The 23,341-nt window shown below is 42.2% G+C and overlaps 1 protein-coding gene across 4 annotated transcripts in view; it reads right to left on the reverse strand.

The window, feature by feature from the left end:
• The window catches only part of MACROD2 (mono-ADP ribosylhydrolase 2), a 5,612,477-nt gene that overhangs the window by 14,202 nt on the left and 5,574,934 nt on the right, over window positions 1-23,341 (reverse strand). For all 4 annotated transcript variants that reach the window (XM_069234098.1, XM_069234097.1, XM_069234096.1 and 1 more), the window contains one exon: window positions 11,963-12,028. In XM_069234098.1, the coding sequence (XP_069090199.1) occupies window positions 11,963-12,028 (66 nt within the window). The remainder of the gene's footprint in view (window positions 1-11,962; window positions 12,029-23,341) is intronic.

Below are 23,341 nucleotides of genomic sequence, written 5' to 3' on the forward strand. Positions count from 1 at the left end.
AACACTGTTGAGTTTAAACCTCCGTCCACGTTCACTCCGAATCTTGACCAAGTAGGCCCTGAAGTAGCTGTTTTTGAGACGATAGTTTCCAATAAAATCAAACAAGTACTTAGATATGTTCCAGCCCCTACCCCTAATCCCACCCAAGAGCAAAGAAAAGCTATGAGAGCTCTTTAACAAAACAAAAATATCTCAGTCAGACCATGTGATAAAGGTGGGGGGATTGTTCTGATGGACACTGAGCTATATAAACAAAAAATGAAATCTATGCTCTCAGGTCCAGAACACTATCAGAGGGTGAGAAGTAACCCTAATGCACTTATTTGCTCCAAGATGCAGACCATCTGTGATTGGGCATTCAGAATGGCCCTATATCTACCTCTGAGGCTGATTTCCTTAGGATGAGCAATCCCAAACTACCCGTAATATATGGAGTACCTGAGACACATATGCAGATCAATAATCCTCCCATTACTGTTAAAGGATGTCCCATCACTATTCCTTCACACTGTGTGAGGCTTTGACCAACTGCTGCAACTGCACGCAAACAACCCGGTAAGGCTGTTGCGACTGGGTCCAAAGTAGCTGAAAAATATGCTACTGGGCGGTTTGCACCTCCATGGACCTGTGTCAGGACAGACAAAGAACAAGCATCACGTTCATGAAAAAACAGTACAAAAGGCTTTGTGTTGTCAGGCATACCTAAAGCTGGTGCCCTGCACATGCTTTCCCTCAGTTCCATGAATGCCTTCATCTGTTTCTCGGACATGGTTATGGCACCCGGGCCATCCTGAACTTCTTTAACAGTCAATCTCACCAATGGTTTAGAGATAATCGAGAAGTTGGGATCCACTGATGACAGTAGCCCACCACTCCCAAAAACATCATAACATCTCTTTTTGTTGTTGGGGGATTCATCTGCAGTATGGCTGTCACCCTTTCCTTGGATTTTTCTTGACCCTTTCTCAATCAGGTGACCTAAGTATTTCACCTCTTTCTGACAGTATTACAGCTTCTTTGGGGACACTTTATGTCCGTTCTTTCCCAAATGGTTCAGTAAGGCAATTGTGTCATACCTACAGTCATCTTTTGTTCTGGACGCAATCAACAAATCATCAATCTATTGTACTAAAGTCGAACTGAAAGGCAACTCTAACAATTCCAAATCCTTCTTCAATATCTGATTGAAGATGGAAGGCGACTCAGAAAACCCTTGAGGAATTCTGCACCAACTGTAAACCTTATCCAGGAATTTGAAACTGAAGAGAAATTGGCTATCCTCATGAAGAGGCACCAAAAAGAATGCTTGAGACAAGTCCACAACTGTGAACCACTCTGCATCACACGGAACTTGAAACATAATCACAGCTGGATTTGGCACTATGGGGCAACATTTTACCACTATCTCATTTATTTTCCACAAGTCTTGAACAATTCGAACTTTCCCACAAGGCTTTTTCAGACCCATTATTTGTGAATTGCACGGGCTACTCAGCACTTCTTTTAGAACCCCTTGTTTCACAAAGTCCGCAATTATCTGCGCTACTTGAATGAGGACGTCTTGTGCCATGTGGTACTGCGGTACCTGAGAAAACACTGCATTTGGCTTTACCTCTACTTTAACCGGTTCTACTCCTTTTATTAGTCCTACTTCCTTTCCAGTCAGGTCCCACACTTTCCCTGTCACTGTTCCCTGCAGCTCAGGCGGTAAGTCAGTCACTGTAAGCATCAGGAATAGGGTTATCAAAGGGTATTCCTCATTTTTGGTCTCCGTCTCTAACTCTGGAAACTGACCACCGTCCCCTTCATCATCACTGTTTGTCTGCACCTTAATCCCTTCATTGGAACAGGTAACCGAACACCTTGTTTTGCACAGTAAGTCTCTTCCCAGTAAGAATACGGGACTCGAGTCACAGACTACAAATTTGTGTAGTCCCTGGAAGTTACCAATCTCAACTTGGACCGGATCTGTAATCGGATTTGTCAGGAACTGATTTGCTACTCCTACCACCCTTATAGTATTCCCGAAAGTGGTAATTTTGGAACCTCTACACTTCTGACTGTAGAGTGTGTAGCTCCTGTACCAACTAGGAACAAAACCTTATGACCCATCACCTTTCCCTCTACATAGGGTCCCCTCTGGTCTACTTCTAGGGATGCTGCAAGCCTGCACTCCTCACTGTCTGAACAATCATCCGACCATTCATCGTTTATTCCATCCGCACCACGCAATGGGAACTGTTGTACTGTGTTATTTTGACGCATCGTTTGACCTGTGACCTGTTGAGGAAGCATCACCTGTTGCTGTCCCATTGGAGCTAATGGCATCTGCATTTGCTGTCTAGGTACCATGGGAATCTGCTTTTGTGCCTGTTGCATTTGTGCTGGTTGAACACTTGGCATTTGCATCTGTTGCACAGGTTGAAGACCCTGCATCTGCACCATGTTATTCTGGAAATGTTGATTTTAATCCCTCATTTTTGGACCCCTCACATTTTGAAATGTACCAACATCATTGCTTTGTTGAACAACACCATGCTGCACCACCATTGGGCATTCCCGCTTCCAGTGCCCCACACCCCCGCACGCGTGACATGGTGACATCTTTTTCATCCCCTGCACATAATTTTTAACCACAACAGTATTCATTTCTGGTCCACGGTTCACAAAATCTCCTCGTCCTCGGCCTCTTGATTGTGCCTGAAACATTCCATTCCCCTGCGGTTGCTGCTGTACCATCTGCTGTATTCCATTTCCCTGCATCCCTGCTTACGCTGCCTTAATCTGCATCACCATCACCTTCTCTTTCAACTTTCTCTGCTTTAATTCAGTCTTGTCACTACAGTATTTTGCATACTGCAACACCTCATTAATCGGCTTCGCTTGCCAACAGATCAAATGATTCTTAATCATCTGGCTAATTTCTGCTCTCAGCTCTTCAACAAACCTGAACACAAGATGATTCATGTCTTTCGGCTCAATGACCTCAGTGCCACTGTAGTGTTTGAATGCTTTCAACAATCTCTCATAGTAAGCATGAATCGACTCTTTGGCCTCCTGTGATGGTCGATCAATTTTCTGCCAATCAGTTACTCTCAGCGACACTTTCTGCTTTAAAAACTCAATCACTTTATGATAATACCTCATCACTTCTGCAGACGGTGCTCCAGTAACCTTATCCCTTACCGGCTCCTCTGTCGGCCAATCTACGCCCCTCTTGCACTCAAGCCAAAAGTCTGGTGGAACTATAATTTCAAACAGGGTATTCAAGTCCTCCCAGAGACATTTCGCAAGCTTCACAAATCTGTCCGTCTGCTGGTACCATTCTATTGGCTTCTCTCTCAACCTGGGATAATTATTTGTGAATGACAGGATGTCACCCCTAGACCACGGTACATGGACTAGAACCCCTTTGGCTGTTTCTCTCATTGGTAACATTTTTATTGTCCCCGTGTCCGGTGTGGCTTTAGCCTGCTTTGGTTCCGGACCATCACCTTTCACTTTATCTCTCTTCTTTGCCCATCTGCCTTCCCATTTCTCTAAGGCTCCCCAAATTTGAGCACTCTACAGTATTTCTTTAAGATGTGCTTTCATTCCGGTATATATCATGTGATCAAAATCTTTAAGCTCAAAGTCTAATCTGTAGCTTCTTTTCAAATGTTTAGTACTTTCAATGTCTATGCCGTATTTATCTGCCAGGTTTGCCAACCTCTGATGCACCTTGCTCACTTCTTTAGTTATTTTGGGGCACAGATACCTCAATTCTGCTTCCGTGTATGACTCTAGTCTGTTCACCCCTATTTTTCCTTCCACTAGTTCCATGGCTTCTACCCCAGTCTCACAAAAATCAGGTATTCTTCCCTTTCTGACCTCTCTGCGGTCACTGTAGTAGTCTGCGGAGTGTTGAGTCTGTCTAACCACTTGTTCAAATGTTGCGCTGTTAAGCCTTGCAACGAAATATTTCCAGACTGCACCATTGGTGTCTTGTCGTATTTGTACTCAGTACCTGTGGCGTTAGTGTTCCCAACCCTGCTTGCCTCATTCTCTCCAAAGGAACCCCAATCGGACTAAAGTCTAACAAGGATCTAGACCTTTCGACTGTCTGTTCTCCCGGCAAGTGTCCTGTGGACCCTCCTCCTATTGCCTCTTGGGTCATTACTCCCTGATCACATACGCCAGGCTTAGCTTGCGCATACAGCGGTACTGGTGGACCAACAGTAATTGGTAATGATATAGCAGCTGGTGTCTGACCAAATCCCAAACCCTGTGGAGCATTAACTCCCATAGCTTGATTCATCATTGGTGCTGTAGCTACTGACTTCGGTCCTGCAACTGAAGTGTAACTCGGAACCACCTTTTGCTGTGGCTGGGGCAGCAATTGCGGAGTTGGCTCAATCTGCACTAACTTTGATCTCGTGTATACTGGATCAGGCGGCACCATCAGACTCGTAGTTGTCTTTAATACTGGAACATCAGGATAAAGCCTCTGAATCTGTGGTGGCTGCAACTATATCTGTGTGTCTGGCGCAGTGGGTACACTGACACCATTCTGTATCAAAACTCTATCACTTGTCTGCACTGTACTTGTGATGCCCTTATTTTGTGCCGGGTCTTCAGAACCCACACTAGTGCTCTGTATGTTATAATTTATGGCATATGGTGGCGGGCGATCATATAACAACTGATTTAGAAACTCTTCATCGTCTGAATCACCTGCATCTACCCAAGACCTCTGAGTCTCCTTTGGCTTACTAGAGCCCTTGTCTGTCTTACAAGTGGCTTTCTTTCCCTGTGTCTCATCTTCTTGTGTTAATGCCGGAAACATTTTAAGTCCGTCAACTATTCCCCTTCTCCACATCTTGGTCTCATTATCCCATCTAGCCTCAGCTAAAGTTTTTTCTGCTCTTTTCATTCTCCTTTCAAATTTCTGCTGTCTCTGTCGTATGGCCATCAAATCCCAGATTGATAATGCTTCATACTGAGCTGGTCTCGGAGGTGGTTTTTGCACACTTAACATCATTCGTAAATTTTACAAAATTCTTACATTAAACGTTCCGTGTTCCGGAAATGCCAAACATCCCTCTTTCTCTGTCAATTTGCACCAAGACATGGCGCGACTCCCTTCTCCTCCATTACAATATAAGCTGGAGTACCCTCAGGCAGTATGGGCTCCCCCACACTCGCTGTAATGTATGTATCTCCCCTCAAAGCACTCTTCTGAGCCTTGAAAATGTAATTTTTGCGTCTTTTATTTTGTTTTAAATCTAATCAGGAAGTGACTTTAATTCCCAGAACACTCTTCACCCACCTTTCTCAACCAATTACCTCTCACGGATGGCTGCCAATCCGTGCGCGACCCCTCTCGGCAACTGACCTATCCCAGCGCGGCTCAAGTGACATCACACTCACACACACTGCAGCTGACAAAGTCTTGCGGCTTGTCCTCCTCACACAAAACTAATGCAAAATATTGCGAGCACCTTTAACAAAAAAAAAAACAATTGCCGGTTTACTACAGGAAGGGTAAAACAATCGCTTCAGAACTTTACAGAGATTTCACTTGAAGCCTCAGCCGCTACTCTCTCCTTCTCAGCTCCCACACTTGCAAGCAGAATTTGACCCGCAAATCCTACTCTCAACTTGTCAATGGTTTGTTCTAGTGCACTTTAGAACTTGCCAAATCTCCATCGAAGGTTTCACTCACACAATTTGATTAAAACTCGACTTGTCAACCACGCCCGATTGACCTATTAAACCGCACAAATTACAACATAAACCCAAGTGTCTCCTACACTTGTCAATATACTCCGGAGTCTTAGACCACGACGGGTTCGAACATCACCAACAAGTACGTGGATAATTTTTAAGCACAAAGCACCACACTCATATGAAGTTCGCCGACTTCCCTACTCTCATACTGCGGAGTACGCTCACTCCTACTAAAACAACATTACCTGACCTAAATCCACACAAACTTCCCAAATCACCTGCAATATGCATAAGCTGGGCAAGCGCAAATTCTACACCACACATGCTAGAACACCGAGAACATACCCAATTCACTTAGACGAGCTCTGAGATTCTGGGAAAAGTCATGGGGTATTTAGAAACGCATCATACCTCCAATTTGCATTATCTAAAAAAAAAACACTTTTGAACAATGGTCCTTCGTCCTAGGGCCCCAAAGGGCCTAAACCATCGCTCTGCTACCAGAACTGTTAACGCGTCCCTTGATGACTAATTTACTCACTCTGGGACTCGTTTTGGGCCACTGAATCTTTTGACCCTGATTGAAGACACACACCTTAGGACGAGATAACTAATCAACATGTCAATCAATATGTCAATAACGTCATCAATGTTTACCATAATAAGACAATTCAGATTAGTCAAAGACATTAATAAAACTCAGAAACCACCATGACCTTACAGTCATGAATAACCACACCAGTTTAGTACTATTATATGAAGTTTATTCCCTATTGATTGCAAGTCTACTAGTAAGTTTATTAGTCTCAAAACCAAGAAACACATTAGCATAGTCACAATATGGCAACTCTGATAAGATTTTATCAAAGCAAGAACCACGAATAATAGAATATAGCATGACGTTAACATAGGTAATCCTTAGCAGAGTGTCATTATCACATTATTCAACAATGCATAGATTCAGTAATTTGTCTATTTGCGTCTGTTTAGTGTACCCCTCATCTAACCTCGAATTAGCATTGGCATGTTGGGCTTCATGCAAAACAATTTAGCATCATCAATTTAGAAAACATCTAACTATGGTCTCTGTCAAAAGAAGCAGTTGGTACCTAGAAAGGAAAAGCAAACAGACAATTACAATTTAATTGTCATATATTTACCCTCCGTATTGGGTCAGCATACAGGTTCAGTCTTCATCCTCAGGACATCAGTTGATTCAAATCAACCAGGAATTCAGCAAAGTTCGGTAGGGCAGGGTAAAAGGAACTCCCCTCATAAGGAGGTAAAGTACAAACGGGCAAGGTAAGGACAAAGTTGGTTTGAAGAACCAAACAGCAAAGTCCCTATGCAGAGTGACTAGGTGTCTGGGTCATAGCAAAAGTCGCAAACGGCATCTCCCCTCTCTCCGATCCCCTAGTCTCCTAGTCTAATTTACTTCCTTGTGTCAAGGGTTTTTATCCCTTTTCTTGTATAGTCCCCTAAATTTTAATTGGTTGGGGTTGGCACCCCGCTATCTCCCTCCAATAGGGTTTCAATGACTTCATTAAAATTGTCACCCCATAACAGTTCTCACGTAGTTTATTGGTCTTTATGATTGACATCTTCAGCGGGTAGAATGTCCGGTATGATTTCATACTCTTGTGGTCCTCTTTGCATCTTCAGTCAGTGGTTCCATTGTCCTTACCGGTTCAGGAGACCTTGTACCTGCGACTAGTCCACACTGTTGCATTCAGCGAGAATGTTTCACTAAGCAAGTCGAATTTCATGAGAACAGATCTACTACAGTTACATTCATCTTCTAGCTTGGGAAAAAATATGAGTTCATGTCCTTCAGCAAGTCAGCACACTGTACGTTAGAAAAACACATTTAATATGAAACCGGGCAGCTAGGCCTCGACTCATGCTAACTAAGGCCTAATGATTTATTAGCAGAACTTTAACATATAACCTTTTATATTAGTGCAAATTCATACTTTAACATAACATTTCATCATTACTAATCAGTTTCATTAGTCATTGTATATATTGAAGGCCACTCCCCGTGGGCACATTTCAAGCGCAAGTTTAGCAAAATACATTAATACATTTTCTATGCACCATTATTATACATTAGTTCATAAACATTTTATATTAATTTCTAAGTATATAAGCTGTGTTCTCTCTTGCCATTTAGGCTATGCGGGGAGACAGGAATGCAATTCAGAGTACGATTTAGCGAACATAAGTCAGCAATCAAGAATCGGAGACTTCAAGCTCCTTTAGTTAATCATTGTATTGAGAAGGGCCATCAGGAAGGTGAATTGAAATGGACCATTCTTGAGAAAATTGTAGCATCCCATGGAGACACTGACATACATAGAAGGAAAAGAGAAGTCTTTTGAATGTATTTTTTAGACACAGTGCACCAAGGACATAACGATAAAATTCCCTGGGAGAATGTGTTCCTTTGACACACAAGTTGGTCCTTCTCATTCTCACCCTGCCAAGAGAATATTGCGATACATATTCATGACCTTTTGTTAGATGTATATCATTCTCTATCTCATCGTGGAGATTTATTTCATTGATAATTGTGAAGTTCTGACTTCTTTGACATCTACTTATTATATGTATCCATGCTTTATGTTTTTTTAATTTTTTATCTTGTAGGTATTTATGCCTGCCGATTGGTGTCCTTTTTAGGATTCTTCTGCAGTAGGATATGGAGTTTTTTTCCACAGAGGAGCTCCTGCAATATGGCACATTTTGTAGCCATTGATGGATCGTTTCTTCAGTTGAGTACGATTTTGTACACTATTATTGATACCTTTCCAGTTGTCTTACTTTACAATCTGTTTTAATCTTGTCATTGTGGGACATTCTCCCATATGATAATTATTATTCAGTAAGAGGTACCATCTTCCGTTTTGCTGTTTGTTGAAATTAATACTCACACATGGTGACTGATAATTTTTGTTCTCTTTCAGCCTGTGTGAAGTTTTTCTGTCATATAAATAAAGGTTAAGCATATCAAATCAGTAGAGAATCCTGGCTCCCCTCAGTTGGCTTCCAAAATATTAACATACTAACATGGCGACTGCGTATCTTTGTCTGGGAACTAATCTTTGCGAAGTCCTTAGTCAATTAAATTATTGTTCCGCTCTGAACCGCAAGTACTTCCGGGTTATAATGCGAGCTTTCGGCGAGTGTGTGCCATCTATGAAAAGACCAGTATGACGGTTATCTGTGAGACCCAGCGTCTTCCAAAACTACTTGTTAGAAACTAATAGGTAAATAAATCTTAGGATGTGCAGAAAGCTATTTTTGAGTCTTGGTTCCCTTATCAATGCCGTTTATATATTTAATCATGGCTTTTAAATTCACATTGCGCCTGATCAAAATGATCTTTTTTTAAATATGTTTTCTATTCATACAAGGATTCTCTTTTATAAGACGATGACTGAGGAAGGAGCCTATTACAGTGAGAGGGTTTTTGGAGCCCTATGAGTCCCCCATATAGTAGTAAGAGATTATTACACATATCTCTTTCTCATGGCGTAGGGGAACATCACATTGGAATTAGCCAGCAGCACTTAGGATATCTATTTATCAGTTTTCACTAGATTACTGGACACATAAATAAATTCAAGTCACCTTGAAATGCTATTTGATGTGGCACTGAGGAGCAATAAGCTACGTGATTAGTGAAGACATTAGATAACTAATAATTCATGACCATGTGCATGCAAACACACCTTTTGGATATTTTTCCAAGCTGTAGGTTTTTCCTGCATGAAAATAAGAATCACCTGTGGGGTTGGAACTACCATATACTATTCTTTTGACTCTCACTTGCTTTCATTCTTTCTTTTTCTTTGCTTGTTTTGCTTTCTCTTCCGTCAAGATATCAGTTTTGCGTAATTATTTTCCATTGCAGCAATAGAGTCCATGATTGCGAAAGCCTCTTCTGGGATTGGCTCTATATGCATAATTTCTGTGTGCCCTGAAGAAGGTGAGTGACCCTTTGTGGCCACTTGTCACCAAAACGCGCGTCAGCACCATTGCTAAGGACAAAGACACTCTATTGGACTTTAGCTCCCCTCAATTATGACTTGTCAGATCTATGGCCTATGGAAATAGATTTCATCAACTAACAAGAAATCATTGTGAAGTAAAAGTATTAAATCAGGAATAGAGGACTCTTTAAAACAGTGCATTTTCTGAAGATTTGAAAATTGAAGATTTGTAACTAAGTCATATTGTTATATAGGGACCAGATTGTCCCGTTGATGTTGGAGGAGCAGCTACGTTATATTTTCTGTGTCCTCAGTGGAGGAGTTTCCTATCTGACCTTAGATTGTCAGCTATACATATATTTTGTCCTTTCTGCTTTTTTAATTGTATGATTGTTTGTGTGCATGTGAGTTTTGTATTCCTCTTTTCCCCAGGAGTTACAGGACTTTTTGTATAATACACATCAACTCAATATCTAAATGAATGAAAATATAAATTGTAAAATCAAATTATAGATATGAAATATCTAGATATGAATGGATAGTGAATTTTTTTGGCTTGATGGGTTATCCTTTTTATATTTGAGAATTCTGTTATTTTGGAACCCTTAATGAAGGTGTTTTTTTTTTTTAGTTTGCTGTGGTAGCTTGTGGTCACAGACCATATTAATGGAGCTCGATATGAGGACTTATTTTGTACACGTCCTAAATTTAAATAATCTTAAATCTGAAACTTCTGGGGCCAGATGTACAACCATTTTGTTTTGTGACTCGCAATTTGCGTTTTTTTGCAAATTACAAATTGCAAGTTGCAAAACAAAATCTACAAGAGTGTCAACCACACTGTTAGCGGTTCGCAAATAAGTTACGAGGCATTTTGCAATTTGCAACCCATTTGTGAATGACTGCACTGACAGGGATGTTGGCCTGCTAGGGTCAGCAGACCACCATGTCTGTGACTGCTTTTTGAATAAAGCAGTTTTTTTTAAATGCAGCCCATTTTCCTAAAAGGAAAAGGGGATGCATTTCAAAAATCAAAATGAAACGTTTGAGTTTAATTTTTTCAGAGCAGTTACAACCGATTTGAAATTGGTGGTAACTGCTTTGGTTTTGTGACTACATTCATGGTCACAAAACAATCATAAATGGGCCGGCGAGTCGCAATTAGGAAGGGCTGCCCTTGGTACACCCCTTCCCAATAGCAAGTCACAATCCTTATTTTGCGAGTCGGTAACATGTTACCGACTCGCAAAATAGAGATGGTACAAGCCAAGGCCATTTTGCAGTGGCAAAACGCAAATTTCGCGTTTGCAACCACAAAATAGCTTTGTACATTTGGCCCTGGTGCTAGCCCACTTGTCCTTCAGAGACGAATAATAAACAGTGTAAATAAAGCTCACACTTTCTAAGCATACTGATGTTTCCACAGGAGGGCACTGCTTTATTACGGAAAAGGCAAATACAAAAACAGTCCTGACCTTTGTGACACTTAAAAGTCTCTAAACTTTACGCAGTCTCCTTACGACCAAAATAAATTACTCCTGCAGAAAGACTGACCCTCCAATAATAGGTCTGCACCTAATGTGCAGGGGGGGTGATACATTCAGATCAGCAGTTCACTGGTATCAATTAAATGGGGAGCGGGCTGGTGTGTGCCTGGGGAAGAGGAGCAGCAGTTTTCTCTTTATATCTGCTAATCTAATAGGTGATAATAAACATAATCATAGCTTTCCATATCCTGCTGAAATCACAGCACTGTGTCACAGCGTTGCTCCTTGACACTCTTGGACCCCCACCTCCTTGTCAACGCCGTCTAGTGACATGGCATTAGCTAATGTAAGGCCAGGGGCAATAAAGCCGTTATTACCCTGGCGTCCCCAGAACTCCTGGGAGTGAGTGAACTGAACTAAATTCGAGCCAATATAAAATGCCAGCGAGTTTCCTAAGCATTGACATACATTTCTGACTCTCATACTTGTATATCACTTAAATTGCATTTGTGCCTCGGAGTGAATAAGCCGCTACATTTGTTTTTTTGCAGGGCTTTCTTTCGCCACTTATTGGAAAAGTATTACAATAAAGAGATATTCAATGTAATTGAAGTTATAACCGTTCAGTGTATTGCTTAATGGAACAGAATACATTTGACAGCCCCATGTGATGGGTATTTCCCTTTCTATTAATTCATATTTTTAGATTTAATCCAATGAAATTGTTTTTTAATACCTGAACTGAAAAGAATGTCGAGGCATATAACTTACCTCTTAATTGTTCTTGAGGCTGACTTTCTGTAAGCTCTGCACACTCCAACTGACTATTCATTTCAGCTGCAAGCAAAATAAAACAGTTTGTTACATCAAGCGCCGCTGCAAGAACTCATGACAGTGAGCGATGGTTCTAACTGAGGAACTCCTCTGCTGCTTGCAGCAAACGGGCCTGCGTAATTCTCTCTTATTAGAGTTCATCTGGTAAAAGTCTGTTACTTTGTAGCTTCCAGGTATTCTCAAAACACATTTTACAGCCATCTGCATCCAGCATTGGGGCAATAAAGTCGTGGAACACCAGATGGGAATACAGATTCATTTTCACCGTTTACAGCACCACAAGCCTATATAATCTCCCCCAAAACATGCAAATTCTTCTTTGCAACCTGCCCGAGTGTGTCACTGCATCTAAGGGCAGCAAAATCATGCGTACAAAATAAACATACAGGTGCTCAGATTTTAATATGCTATTAACATTACTGAAAGTGGAGGGAGAGAATGAACTACGACAAGAGGGGGTCACGAAATGCCCCTACTATATCTTAACAATGGTAATAAATATCATATTACTCTCAGCGAATCTGTAAAGACAGTTTACGCCATGCTGTTTATGTTTGGGTGCAGCAGAACATATGTCCATTTAGGGCCAGCTTTAGCACTAGTGGCGCCCAGTGCAACAATCTTTTTTTGGTGTCATCCCCCCTTGACCTCATCCTCGGATTCCCTTGCTGCTGCCTAGCAAAAGAGTCCCTCAGCTCTCCAAAGCGGCCCCCTCTCATGCATTTCACTTATTTTAAAGCAATGGTAAAGGATTGCTTTACTAATCCACAAAATTATCTACATAAAATACAGATCTGTCTTTGCAGTAGGTATATTAACCCTCTGCACTACTTAAGGGCGAGTCAAAACCGCTACTATCTCTCTCTCAAGCAGGAACATTAATCAGAAAAGTTATCTTGACATTTTCATTGCTGCCTGAAAGATAGAAGCACAAGGAACTCTGCAGCAGGTGCTTTTAAATAGTAAGTTATAGCTAAACACAGTGCCCCCCTTCCAAGTCAGCACTCAGTGCTGCTGCACAGGTTGCACTGCCCTAAAGCCCACCCTGTTTCCACTTATCACAAGGGGGTTCCAGGAAGGATCCAAAGTCCACAGTAACAAAAGAAGCCTGGTTTATCACACCACAATAATTATGAGACATATGATGCATGGATCAGCATCTCAATACTGCAATGACACAGTAATACATTTCAAGTACAATGCATCTATTCATCAAAAAGGTTATCAAAATAGTTAATTCCCTTAAATATTCATATTTCAAATAGTACCACAACCATCATTAAAATATTATATACAATTAAAACAATATTTTTTGTGTTTGAACACATTTAAGGTCTGATTTAGAACTCAATGGACGGGTTATTCTATCACAACAGTGAAAGATATCCTGTCTGCCGAAATCTAAATCCATTTCTATATAATGGGATTTAGATTTCAGCGGACGGGATATCTGTCACGGTTGTGACAGAGTAACCTGTCTGCCGACTTCTAAATCAGGCCCTAAATCCTAATATGACATGACCCTCTATATATCATTCATTCCCAACAACAGAGAACAATACATTCAAAACGAAGTCAACGCACACTTTGGTGGAGCCTTCTTATCCTTTCAAAACTCCCTTCTCCAGGTCTTAGATTACATATTCTTTATATATGGAGAAAATGTGGTATAAACTATCAGTCTCTTACGTAAACCAAATGCTCGCTGCTTTTTGGTGTGTTTAATTTCACACTACAGATTACACTTGTATGTTTCTTGCCTCCAACCATACTATCTACTCCACATAAAGGAGCAAAACACCAAGGATTTAGGCAGGTGTGGGATGGGTGATGGTATGACCATATATTTTAAGGAGTAAGATACCTCTGCTGAACATAAAAAGATATTGAAAGTCACCTCATAGTTCTATGACCTTATAAAGAAACTCGGTCTACTGCCTTGTTCCCCTACATAGTCAAAGAACTTCTTGGTGGCTTGCAACAATGTTACAACATAGCATATTTACTCTCTGCAGATTTCTATATATGGTTTATATCTTGGTATGTGAATTTTGGTGCCATGGCACATTTGTACCACTAGGGCAAAATGTTTTTTTAATTTTTTTATTTAATTGATTTAGGCTTTTGTAAAGTGCTGCTAATGCCCTATGGCTGTATCAAAGTTGCTTGGAGTATAGAAACATAGAAAGGAAATAGCATCTTATAATATACTGTAAACATTGTCCCTACTGGTAAACAACTAGGTGTTCAACCACCAACAATAGACAGCACCTGGAGATTGGAAAAGTGACTTTTCTTTCAACAGTGGCCAGGGGACGAAGTTCAGCATTGCTGTGATGTGGTTGTGCCATTTCAGACAAAATAACAAGAGCTGCATATTTTTGACATCCCTAGAATTTGAGAGAGATGTGCTGTGGAGACCAGAATAAAGCCCATTGCATGGAAGGATAACACCAGCCTATAATTGCTTGTGTTCTCGTTCACAGGGGTTTTGAGTGCCAATTTGTGCTGGACTATTCCTATTGGAGCAGGACCACAACTGATTTGTATGTGGTTGCACCCCATATGGAGTTATACAGTGGCCAAAATACCAATTGACAAGCATGAGGTCCAAGCGATTGCCAGTGACTGAGACTTTTGCTAACATTCCACCTATATCCTTCTATTGTTTTAATAGGCGATGCAATAGTACAGTCATACAATAACCATGGGGAAGGGAAATAGGAAACAAGAAAGATTTTCTGAGATTTGTGGAAACCTGCTGAGCTACTTTTAGAAAGCATAGCTGGTGTAATGCTATTTTGGAGATGTTAGAAGCTTGGTTTCTGGTTGGCAGAGGTGTGCGATGTCCAAGCAGGAACCACAATCCTAGTCAGGGTAAGTCAGATACACACCACAAATTAGCCTGTGCTCACCTTTTGGTAGCTTGGTACAGAGCAGCCAGGCTTAACTTAGGAGGCAATGTGTAGAGCATTTGTGCAACACTTAAAGCAGTAAAAAAGGAAAACACCACACAAAAATAATTGACACCAGGTTGGGATAATAGAATTTAATTTAATGAACAAAACAAGACCCTAACAGCAAAAATCCAATAAGTAGAAGTCGAGATATGAATTTTTAAAGAATAAATGAAACTAGTGCTTAGAAACATAAAGCTCCAGCCGGAACTACCTTGTCGTGCTAGAATGGGTCAAATCTGAAAAGTCAGGCTGCTTGCAATGGAGAGTGGGTCAGGTACAGGGACCAACGTTGGCCTGCTGAATTCAGTACCTTAGTTCAGGGTTGCATCAACAGCAAGGGAGGATGTGAGGAGGGATGAAAGGGGTGATGCAAAGCCGATGCGTTGTTGTCAATCCTGGCAGTGTAGTTGAGGTGTCAGTTCAGAACCACGCAATCCGGTATGTGTCACCTTCGAACCCTTTGAGAGGAAAGTGAAGCGTCGTCATTGAGCCACGCAACGGGCAAATCGGCAATGCGTCTTGACTGAGAGCAATGTTTCGATCCTGGGCCACACAGTAGGGACTGCGATGTCCTTGTCCTCAGCGACAGCAGTGATAGGTGGGTGTCAAGGATAGATGTGGCAGTTCCCATTGCAGCAATGGTGATGCATGGGTTCGGGCAGTGACAGCACTTTATACCCACTTTCAGGGGCCTAGGGCTGGATTGGCTCCATTTGGCAGGGAAAGACCTGCAGCAAACAAAGGCCAGGTGCTGGTGCAGGTTGTGTTGGCAATCTTTTGTGTCCTTGAGACGTCATCAGAACAGGAGGTAAGCCAGAAAGACCTTGGAGCCCTCTGGGTTCAAGTGAGATGTCTCCAGTTCTCCCTCAGTAGGGCAAAGGGCATCAGGGCAGCAGAAAAGCAGTTCTACCAAAGCACAGTCTAGATGGCAGTCCTGGCAGAGTTCTTCACAGGTCCAGAAGTGTTTTGATTTGGTAAGGTCAGAGGTCCAATACTTATACCCAGTTGTGCCTTTGAAGTGGGGGAAGGACTTCAAAGATAGGTCCCTGGCAACAGCCTCACTACAGGGGGTTGTGCAGCCCTTTATGTTGAAGCAGGACACTGCCTATTCAGGTGTGTCAACTGCTCCCACCCATCTTGCCCGGGATGTGCCATCAGGATATTGATGGTCCATTAGTCACACTTAAGCTCTATTTGTGAGTGGCTCTTCTGGAGGGAATGCACAAAGTCCAGCTGTCAACTAGCACAGACATGTATTGGAGACAGGCTGCAGGCACACACGGCTAACAGCAGGAAAATGCCAACTTTCTAAAAGTGGAATTTTCAAAATTGTATAAATAAACCCATTTTACCATGAAAAAGTATTTATTATTACAATTCCACAGGTACTAAACACAACATATCTACTCCTTCTCAATAAGGAATTGTAGTATAGAATATGTAATAAGGAACCCCCAATGTTAACCCATGAGGGGGTAGGCCTCACAGTAGTGAAAATGAATTTGAGAGTTTTTCACTACCAGCACAAGTGAAACTTAAAAGTAAATGTCCTGCTTTTTACTTACAAGGCACCCTGCCTTATGGGCCACCTAGGGCCTACCTTAGGGGCACTATATGTAATAAAAATGGTGTTTAAGGCTTGAAAAGAGGTTTTAAATGCCATTGACATGGCAGTGTAAACTAAACATGCAGACTCTGCAATGGCAGGCCTGAGACAAGTATAAGGCTACTTGAGTGGGAGGCACAAGCAGTCTCAATAGTAATGTTTAATTTACAGTCCCTGGGCACATGTAGTGCACTTTACTAGGGATTTAAAAGTAAGTTAAATATTCTAATTGTGGATGTACCAATCAAACCATGTTTAGGGAATAGAGCACATGCACTTTAGCACTGGTCAGCAGTGGTAAGGTGCTCAGAGTCCTAAGGCCAACAAAAACAAAGTCAGAAAAAGAGGAGTAGGAAGGCAAAATGTTTATGGTGACCTTCACGAAGGGCCATTTTCCAACAGGAAATCAAGTTCAATTGGGGTTTAAAACATAGACTATCAAAAATAACACCAGAATTGAGTACTTTACCAAAGTGAAGAAGGGACCCCATTTCCTCTGGAAGTGATACTGAGAAAGAAACCTGTGAATTTAGTTTACCTTTGAAGAGTGCCAAAATTACAACACTGTGGCAAAAGATTTTCTAATAATATAGAGTCACTGATTCTGATGCATGCAGACCCTGTTGCCACCCTGCAATTATCTGCTTTATGTCTCTTTTTATTAGGACGGCAGAAGGAGTTATTGACTTAAAAAGTAAGTGAAGCACTCCTACACCAAATGTGCCAGATAATCTGGGGTTTCTGTGTTTGCAGAAACAACAATAATTTGCATAATTATATGTTTAATGTAATTGTTAGAAAAGTATATTTATTCAATAGTCAATAAAGAATTGTATTATTAGAAAAACTTTTTAAAATGTTGGCAGATGATGAATCAAGGATGCAAATAACTCCAACAGTAAGCGTATTTTGTTAGGTAATTACATCAGTCAAGGACAGAGTTTGTACCACACAAGTTCTCAGAAACAAACAGGTAGATGGAAACATTAGATTTGTGGTAGGAAAGTTTGTTACATAGGATTGGTTGGGAAAAAATAACTTGTGATACAGTTGGCTGTGAATTCTTGCCATTGCTCATTAGCAATGGGGCCAGAGAAACTGCACAACAAGGGTAGGCTTGCCAATTGTTTATTGGCTGAGGAGTGGTCAGGCTACATGTTCGCCTTTCCACATTATTTAGTTTCTGAACATCCCTGTGACTGATGGGCTATAGTGTGAGTACAGAGATAATGAATGCTTACTAAATGTCTGCCTCTGATTGTCAGTCCCAACTAACTAGCACAGGCTCGCCACACAGAAGTCACCTAATGAAGCATTAGGATGGGATTGCTGCTGAAAAACAATGGATTGGGATGTAGCCAGAGTGATTGTCGATGGCTGAGATTAATTCAAGCATTCCATCCATCACCTTGTTGTTTTTGCACCTGCCACTCCAAGGGGGCTGGGTATGCCAAGAGGTGGGTCCCAGGCTCAGTGTGCCACTGAATTCAAGCTAGCCTGGCTGATGAGAGGTGATCCCAGCATGCTTGCTTCCGGTACAGGGAGGACCTGGCCTGGCAGTTCAGGCTGAACTGTTCCCATTGGGAGCAGGGTCAAGACTGATTTGCATATGGTTTGGTCCCAATTGGGGATGCATAGTGGGCAAAAAACGATAGATTGGGATACGTCCCTGAACAATTGCCAGTGGCTGAGACTAAAGCGATTCAAGCATTCCATCCATCACCTTGTTGTTTTTGCATATGCTGCCCTAAGTGCTCTGGTATGCCCAGACGTGGGTCCTGGGCTCACTGTGCCACTGGATTCAAGCTAGCCTGGCTGATGAGGGGTGATACCCTGAAACGGGTCCCAAGATGCTTGTTTCTGGTCCTGGCCTGGCAGTTTGGGATAGGCTGTTCCAGTGAAGCGCAGAGTCAAGACTGATTTGCATATTGTTGGGTCCAAACTGGGGTGGAATGGTGGCCAAAAAAACAGTGGATTGGTACGGGGCCTGAGCGATTGTTGTGGCTGAGATTAATTCAAGCATTCCATCCATCACCTTATGTTTTTGCTATTCTCTCAGATTAGCTGAGTCTGACTCTACTACAGCTTCATCCTCCAGCAGCTTAATTGGAACAATTTACCACCAAATAGGATAGCATGCCAGTTCTGGTGGATGCTTGTGTCCCTTCTTCTGCTGCTTCCATTACTTGACACTTAAGGTCACTTGCTAGGCCCCACCTCTTGCTGGCACTTCAGAGCAGACCTTGTATAGGCATGCTTGACCCTGACCCACAAATATCAACCTTGACCTATGCTGCTTTTTATGGTTTTACACATTCAGTGAGGATGTCTTTTTCTTCATGAATGAAGTTGGCTGTAGTTCCATAGGGATGGAGCTGGACTGCCCCTGGGATTTGCACCCACTTGTCTGCTGGTTGAGCAGCCACTCCATCAATTCAACCATCACTCTGGGTGAACTGGACTGAAATCCTCCAGGGCTCCGTACCCACCTCCCTGCAGGCCTAAGCTGCCCATGTGTACCTATGTTGGGTTTAGATGTACACAGAGCCATGCTCCTTGGCACTGAAAATGTAACAGGTCTTTAAACTAATTCTCTTTCACTGACCCTCAGCTCCACACATTCACATTTAATGAATGTATTGTTATACATATATAGATTAGGAACCTTGGATAGGAAGTATCTGAGCTATCACAAAGTCTTGCATCACCAAAAGTGCCCCCCCATGACCATTGCTGTTAGAAGGCCGTATCAAACCTACAGTATGCAAATGCAAGGGGGATCAAGTACCTAAAGTCTATCTGGAAGAAAACCTGCAGCAAGTCTTCATTATATATTCAACTTTACCAGGAGGGCTCCTATTCTTCATTCCCACATCTGATGGCACTCATTAACCTTGTATTGATTATAGAGAACTGAATAATGTGACCATGAGGAATCACTACCCCTTCCTTTAATTGACATAAACCCCTAAGGTCCGACTCCATTTTATGTAGCCCCAACTCCGTCTTGGATAATGGAGGTTGCCATCTTCGCGATCTTAGATAGCGGAAGTCGCCATGTTCCTTGGTTTATACAAAATCATTGTCATGTCTGCCATTAGATGCAGATGTCACCTGACCTTATCTTTCTTAGAAGTATGAAAGTGTCAAGCGATTTGACATTTGTCTGGGTCAAATGCCTACTTTTCATGAGATCAAGGTTAAATAAGAACTAATACAGATACTTAGCTGAAATAGTGTAGTCTGAACTAATGTCCTTTTACCTTACATGTTCGTAAGGAAACATCTGTGGCGCATACCTTGATGCACATAATGTATTTGAAACATTCCTAAACGTATGTTAGAAATCCCAATTTCTGATAAAACCTGACTATCACTTGACCACTTGACAGGAGAGGTACTTCACCCAGATTATCATCCGGGATTGTGCTAGAGATGGTCTCACCTACTGCCAGCACACTTCACAAATGCTACATCTCACCTGAAGCCGAGAAAGCCAACTTCCAGAGGAAGACCACAGTGTGTTTACTCTTTGAAGGGAACCCTCTTCACGCTTCTGTTGATAAAGGCAACCTTTGCTGTCAACAAGGTATACACTTCGTCTCTTCTTCCTAAGAACCTGTAGACAGCAATTTGCTGTTCCTTCCATGTTTTCTTAATGTAGCATGTAGAAGTTAGACTGTTAGGTTTAGATGACATTTTAACCATGTTAGAAATGCTAATTTTATTCTTGTTATTTATGTTATGTCTTTTTGCTGTTTTCATAATATTCTGTGCAGTTGTTTTAGATGTACTAAGAAACCGATGGTTCCTATAGTAATAAATACTTCTCCTTAAAACTGTTTGTTCTTCTTAGTGCAGTGTGTCTGTGATACTGTGACTAACGAAATAGGTTTGCTACTGTTACCACAGAGATCCAAATCCCTTTATAGGGACTGTTAGTAACCCAAAAGCAATACCTCGATTTCAATAACGCATTGAGTAGTGTTCTGCAGGGCTACAATAACTTGCCTTTCACATTCATTGTTTGTGCATTTAACCACTTCACATGTGTCACCCTGGGGTGAAAAAGCACACCTTGTAGAGCTATGCTAAAGTTGATGCCCAAGATGGGGCTTGTAGCTTACAGTTACATAATGTGTATTTTTTTCACTATATGTGAATCATTTTTATGTCCTTACAAAGGTGCCCAAATTAATCATGGTTCCCTTCTACCTGGGATAAGGGAGCACTTATTTCTGTAGGTTTATCAAGCTTGACTCATAAAAGGATATTTCCCATTCTGTGGGTTTTCTAATTATTTGATTCCAATTTTCAGTTGAATCCATTTAATATAGCACCACGTATTGTGTTAGTGGGCAATTACTGGGAAGCAGTTACTCGTCATCTCAAAGCTTGAGGTGTCCCCAATGTGGGGGTGGGGGGCAGTTACTTTTGTAACGACTCCTGGTGGCCCACCAGTTTCGGACCCCCACCCACCCCAGCCAGCCACGCAAGAAACCTCGGCTTCATCCTGGACTCAGCCCTCACCATGTCCAAACAGGTCAGCGCCGTCTCCTCTTCCTGCTTCAACACCCTTCGAATGCTCTGCAGAATTTTCAAGTGGATCCCAACAGGAACCAGAAAGACGGTGACCCAAGCCCGCGTCAGTAGCAGACTTGACTACGGCAACGCACTCTACACAGGCATCCCAACAAAAGACATCAAACGACTCCAGCATATCCAAAATGCATCCGCCCGCCTGATCCTTGACATACCCCGCCGATGTCACATCTCCCCTCACCTGAAGGACCTCCACTGGCTCCCCGTGGACAAGAGGATCACCTTTAAACTCCTCACCCACGCTCACAAGGCTCTACACAACACCGGACCTACCTACCTCAACTCCAGACTCAACTTTTACGCCCCCACTCGTCAACTCCGCTCTGCTAATCTCGCCCTCGCCATCGTCCCCAGGATCCAGCGCAAGACTGCCGGCGGCAGATCCTTCTCCTTCCTCGCCGCCAAGACCTGGAACTCTCTCCCCACCTCACTGCGCCAGACCCAGGACCTCCTCGCCTTCAGGAGACTCCTCAAGACCTGGCTCTTCGACCGCTAACAGCTCACCCCCCCCCACCAGCGCCTCGAAACCCTGACGGGTACATAGTGCGCTTTACAAATGTTATGATTGATTGATTGATTGATAGATGCACTTCCAGCATATGCTTTTAAGACATTTTATGTATGGGTGGAGTTAGAGCCTAATGATGCTGCCTCAGGGCAGTTTCAAGAATATTTAGCAGTAGACCTGTTGGCACACTATAGGGCTTATCAAGATTTGGAGGCCCCTGACCAATAAAGGGGTTACATGGCCAGTTGTGGCTGGATGCTCTCCCATTCATTGCACTGACAACCTAACACTTTAAGAGGTGGTAGGTGTGTTAAATTACAAAGTCGCCTTATACAGGAGACTTGTACAGTTTGTACAACATACATTGAGCTCCAGACCCCTTGTTACAATGGGACCTGCTGCTCCAGCACAAGTACAAACTATTAGTCCACAGACTATCAAGGCTATCATGGAAAAAGTACTCATGAACCATGATGAAATGGCTTTCTGGATTGCTCTTACAACCAATCAGTTGGAAGGAGTGTTTCCATACACTACCACCGAAGACAAACATAGTATATTATTTATGTGTCTCCATCTTAGAATAGTGCCTTCGGTAGAAGACTACAATACTCATAGAAGCATCTTGGCATGCATTTAGCCAGTACGCATGGTACATCTTCATTAGCAGTTCTCTCTGTTGTACTTAGACAGATACAGAATGAACACAGAGCTGTCCCAGCTCTGGACTTAGGAATGAAATTAATGGGGAACGTCTCTACAGTGTCCTCTATAACCCAAAGCAATATCAAGGGAGTAGCTTCAGTTCTGGCTATACATCAGAGAGAGGAAGCAGTCACAGTTCAATATGGTGAATGGGAAAAATAATTCCGGGAGAAAATAATACCACTGCAGGTAGAGGTACCTTGGGTACTCTACCTGTCCAGCCACAATTAAAACCTAAAAATGACACTGAGGGTTCCGTTAAAGGAATGGAGGGAAGAAGAAACAGAAAGACAAGGACAAAAGACAGACTGGATCTCCCACTTTTCTGGAATCTGGCAGGGGTGGGTATAGCTTAAGAGACTGTGAGAAAACTAAAAACCTGAACAGTATCAGTATTCTGATAGTCATTCTTCACATTCTTTTCAGGACACTGAAGGTAAGCGAATAGAGAGGGAGAGAGGACCCGAGTACCAAAAAAAAGACAAGTACAGTAGGAAAAGTGATTATCTTTCCTTTGTCCTATTGACAGGAATCCCCCAGCAGGGCAGTGGTCACAGAATGCCCTTTGTTCTCTAAGCAGACCCTGATGAAAGTAATGCAATTACAATCACTGCTGTAGGTGAGAACTTGGGCCTACATGTACGTGGCATTTTGCACATCGCAAAAAGCAAATTGGGCCATTTGCGATGTGCAAAATGCACTTTGGCATGTTCAAACCTATTTTTGTGATTCAGTAAACTATTTACTGAATCGCAAAAAGGGACTGCGAGTCGCAATTAGGAAGGGATGTTCCCTTGCTATTCGTGAGTCGCAGTCCCATGTATGATTGTTTTGTGACCGTGAATGCGGTTGCAAAACAATCGCAGTTAGCACCAGTGTCCCCATGGGACCCCTTCCCATTTCTGTATGGCAGTCAAAACATTTTTTCAGTGCAG

The sequence above is a fragment of the Pleurodeles waltl genome, chromosome 5 (genome assembly GCF_031143425.1).
Source record: "Pleurodeles waltl isolate 20211129_DDA chromosome 5, aPleWal1.hap1.20221129, whole genome shotgun sequence".
Classification (NCBI taxonomy): domain Eukaryota; kingdom Metazoa; phylum Chordata; class Amphibia; order Caudata; family Salamandridae; genus Pleurodeles; species Pleurodeles waltl.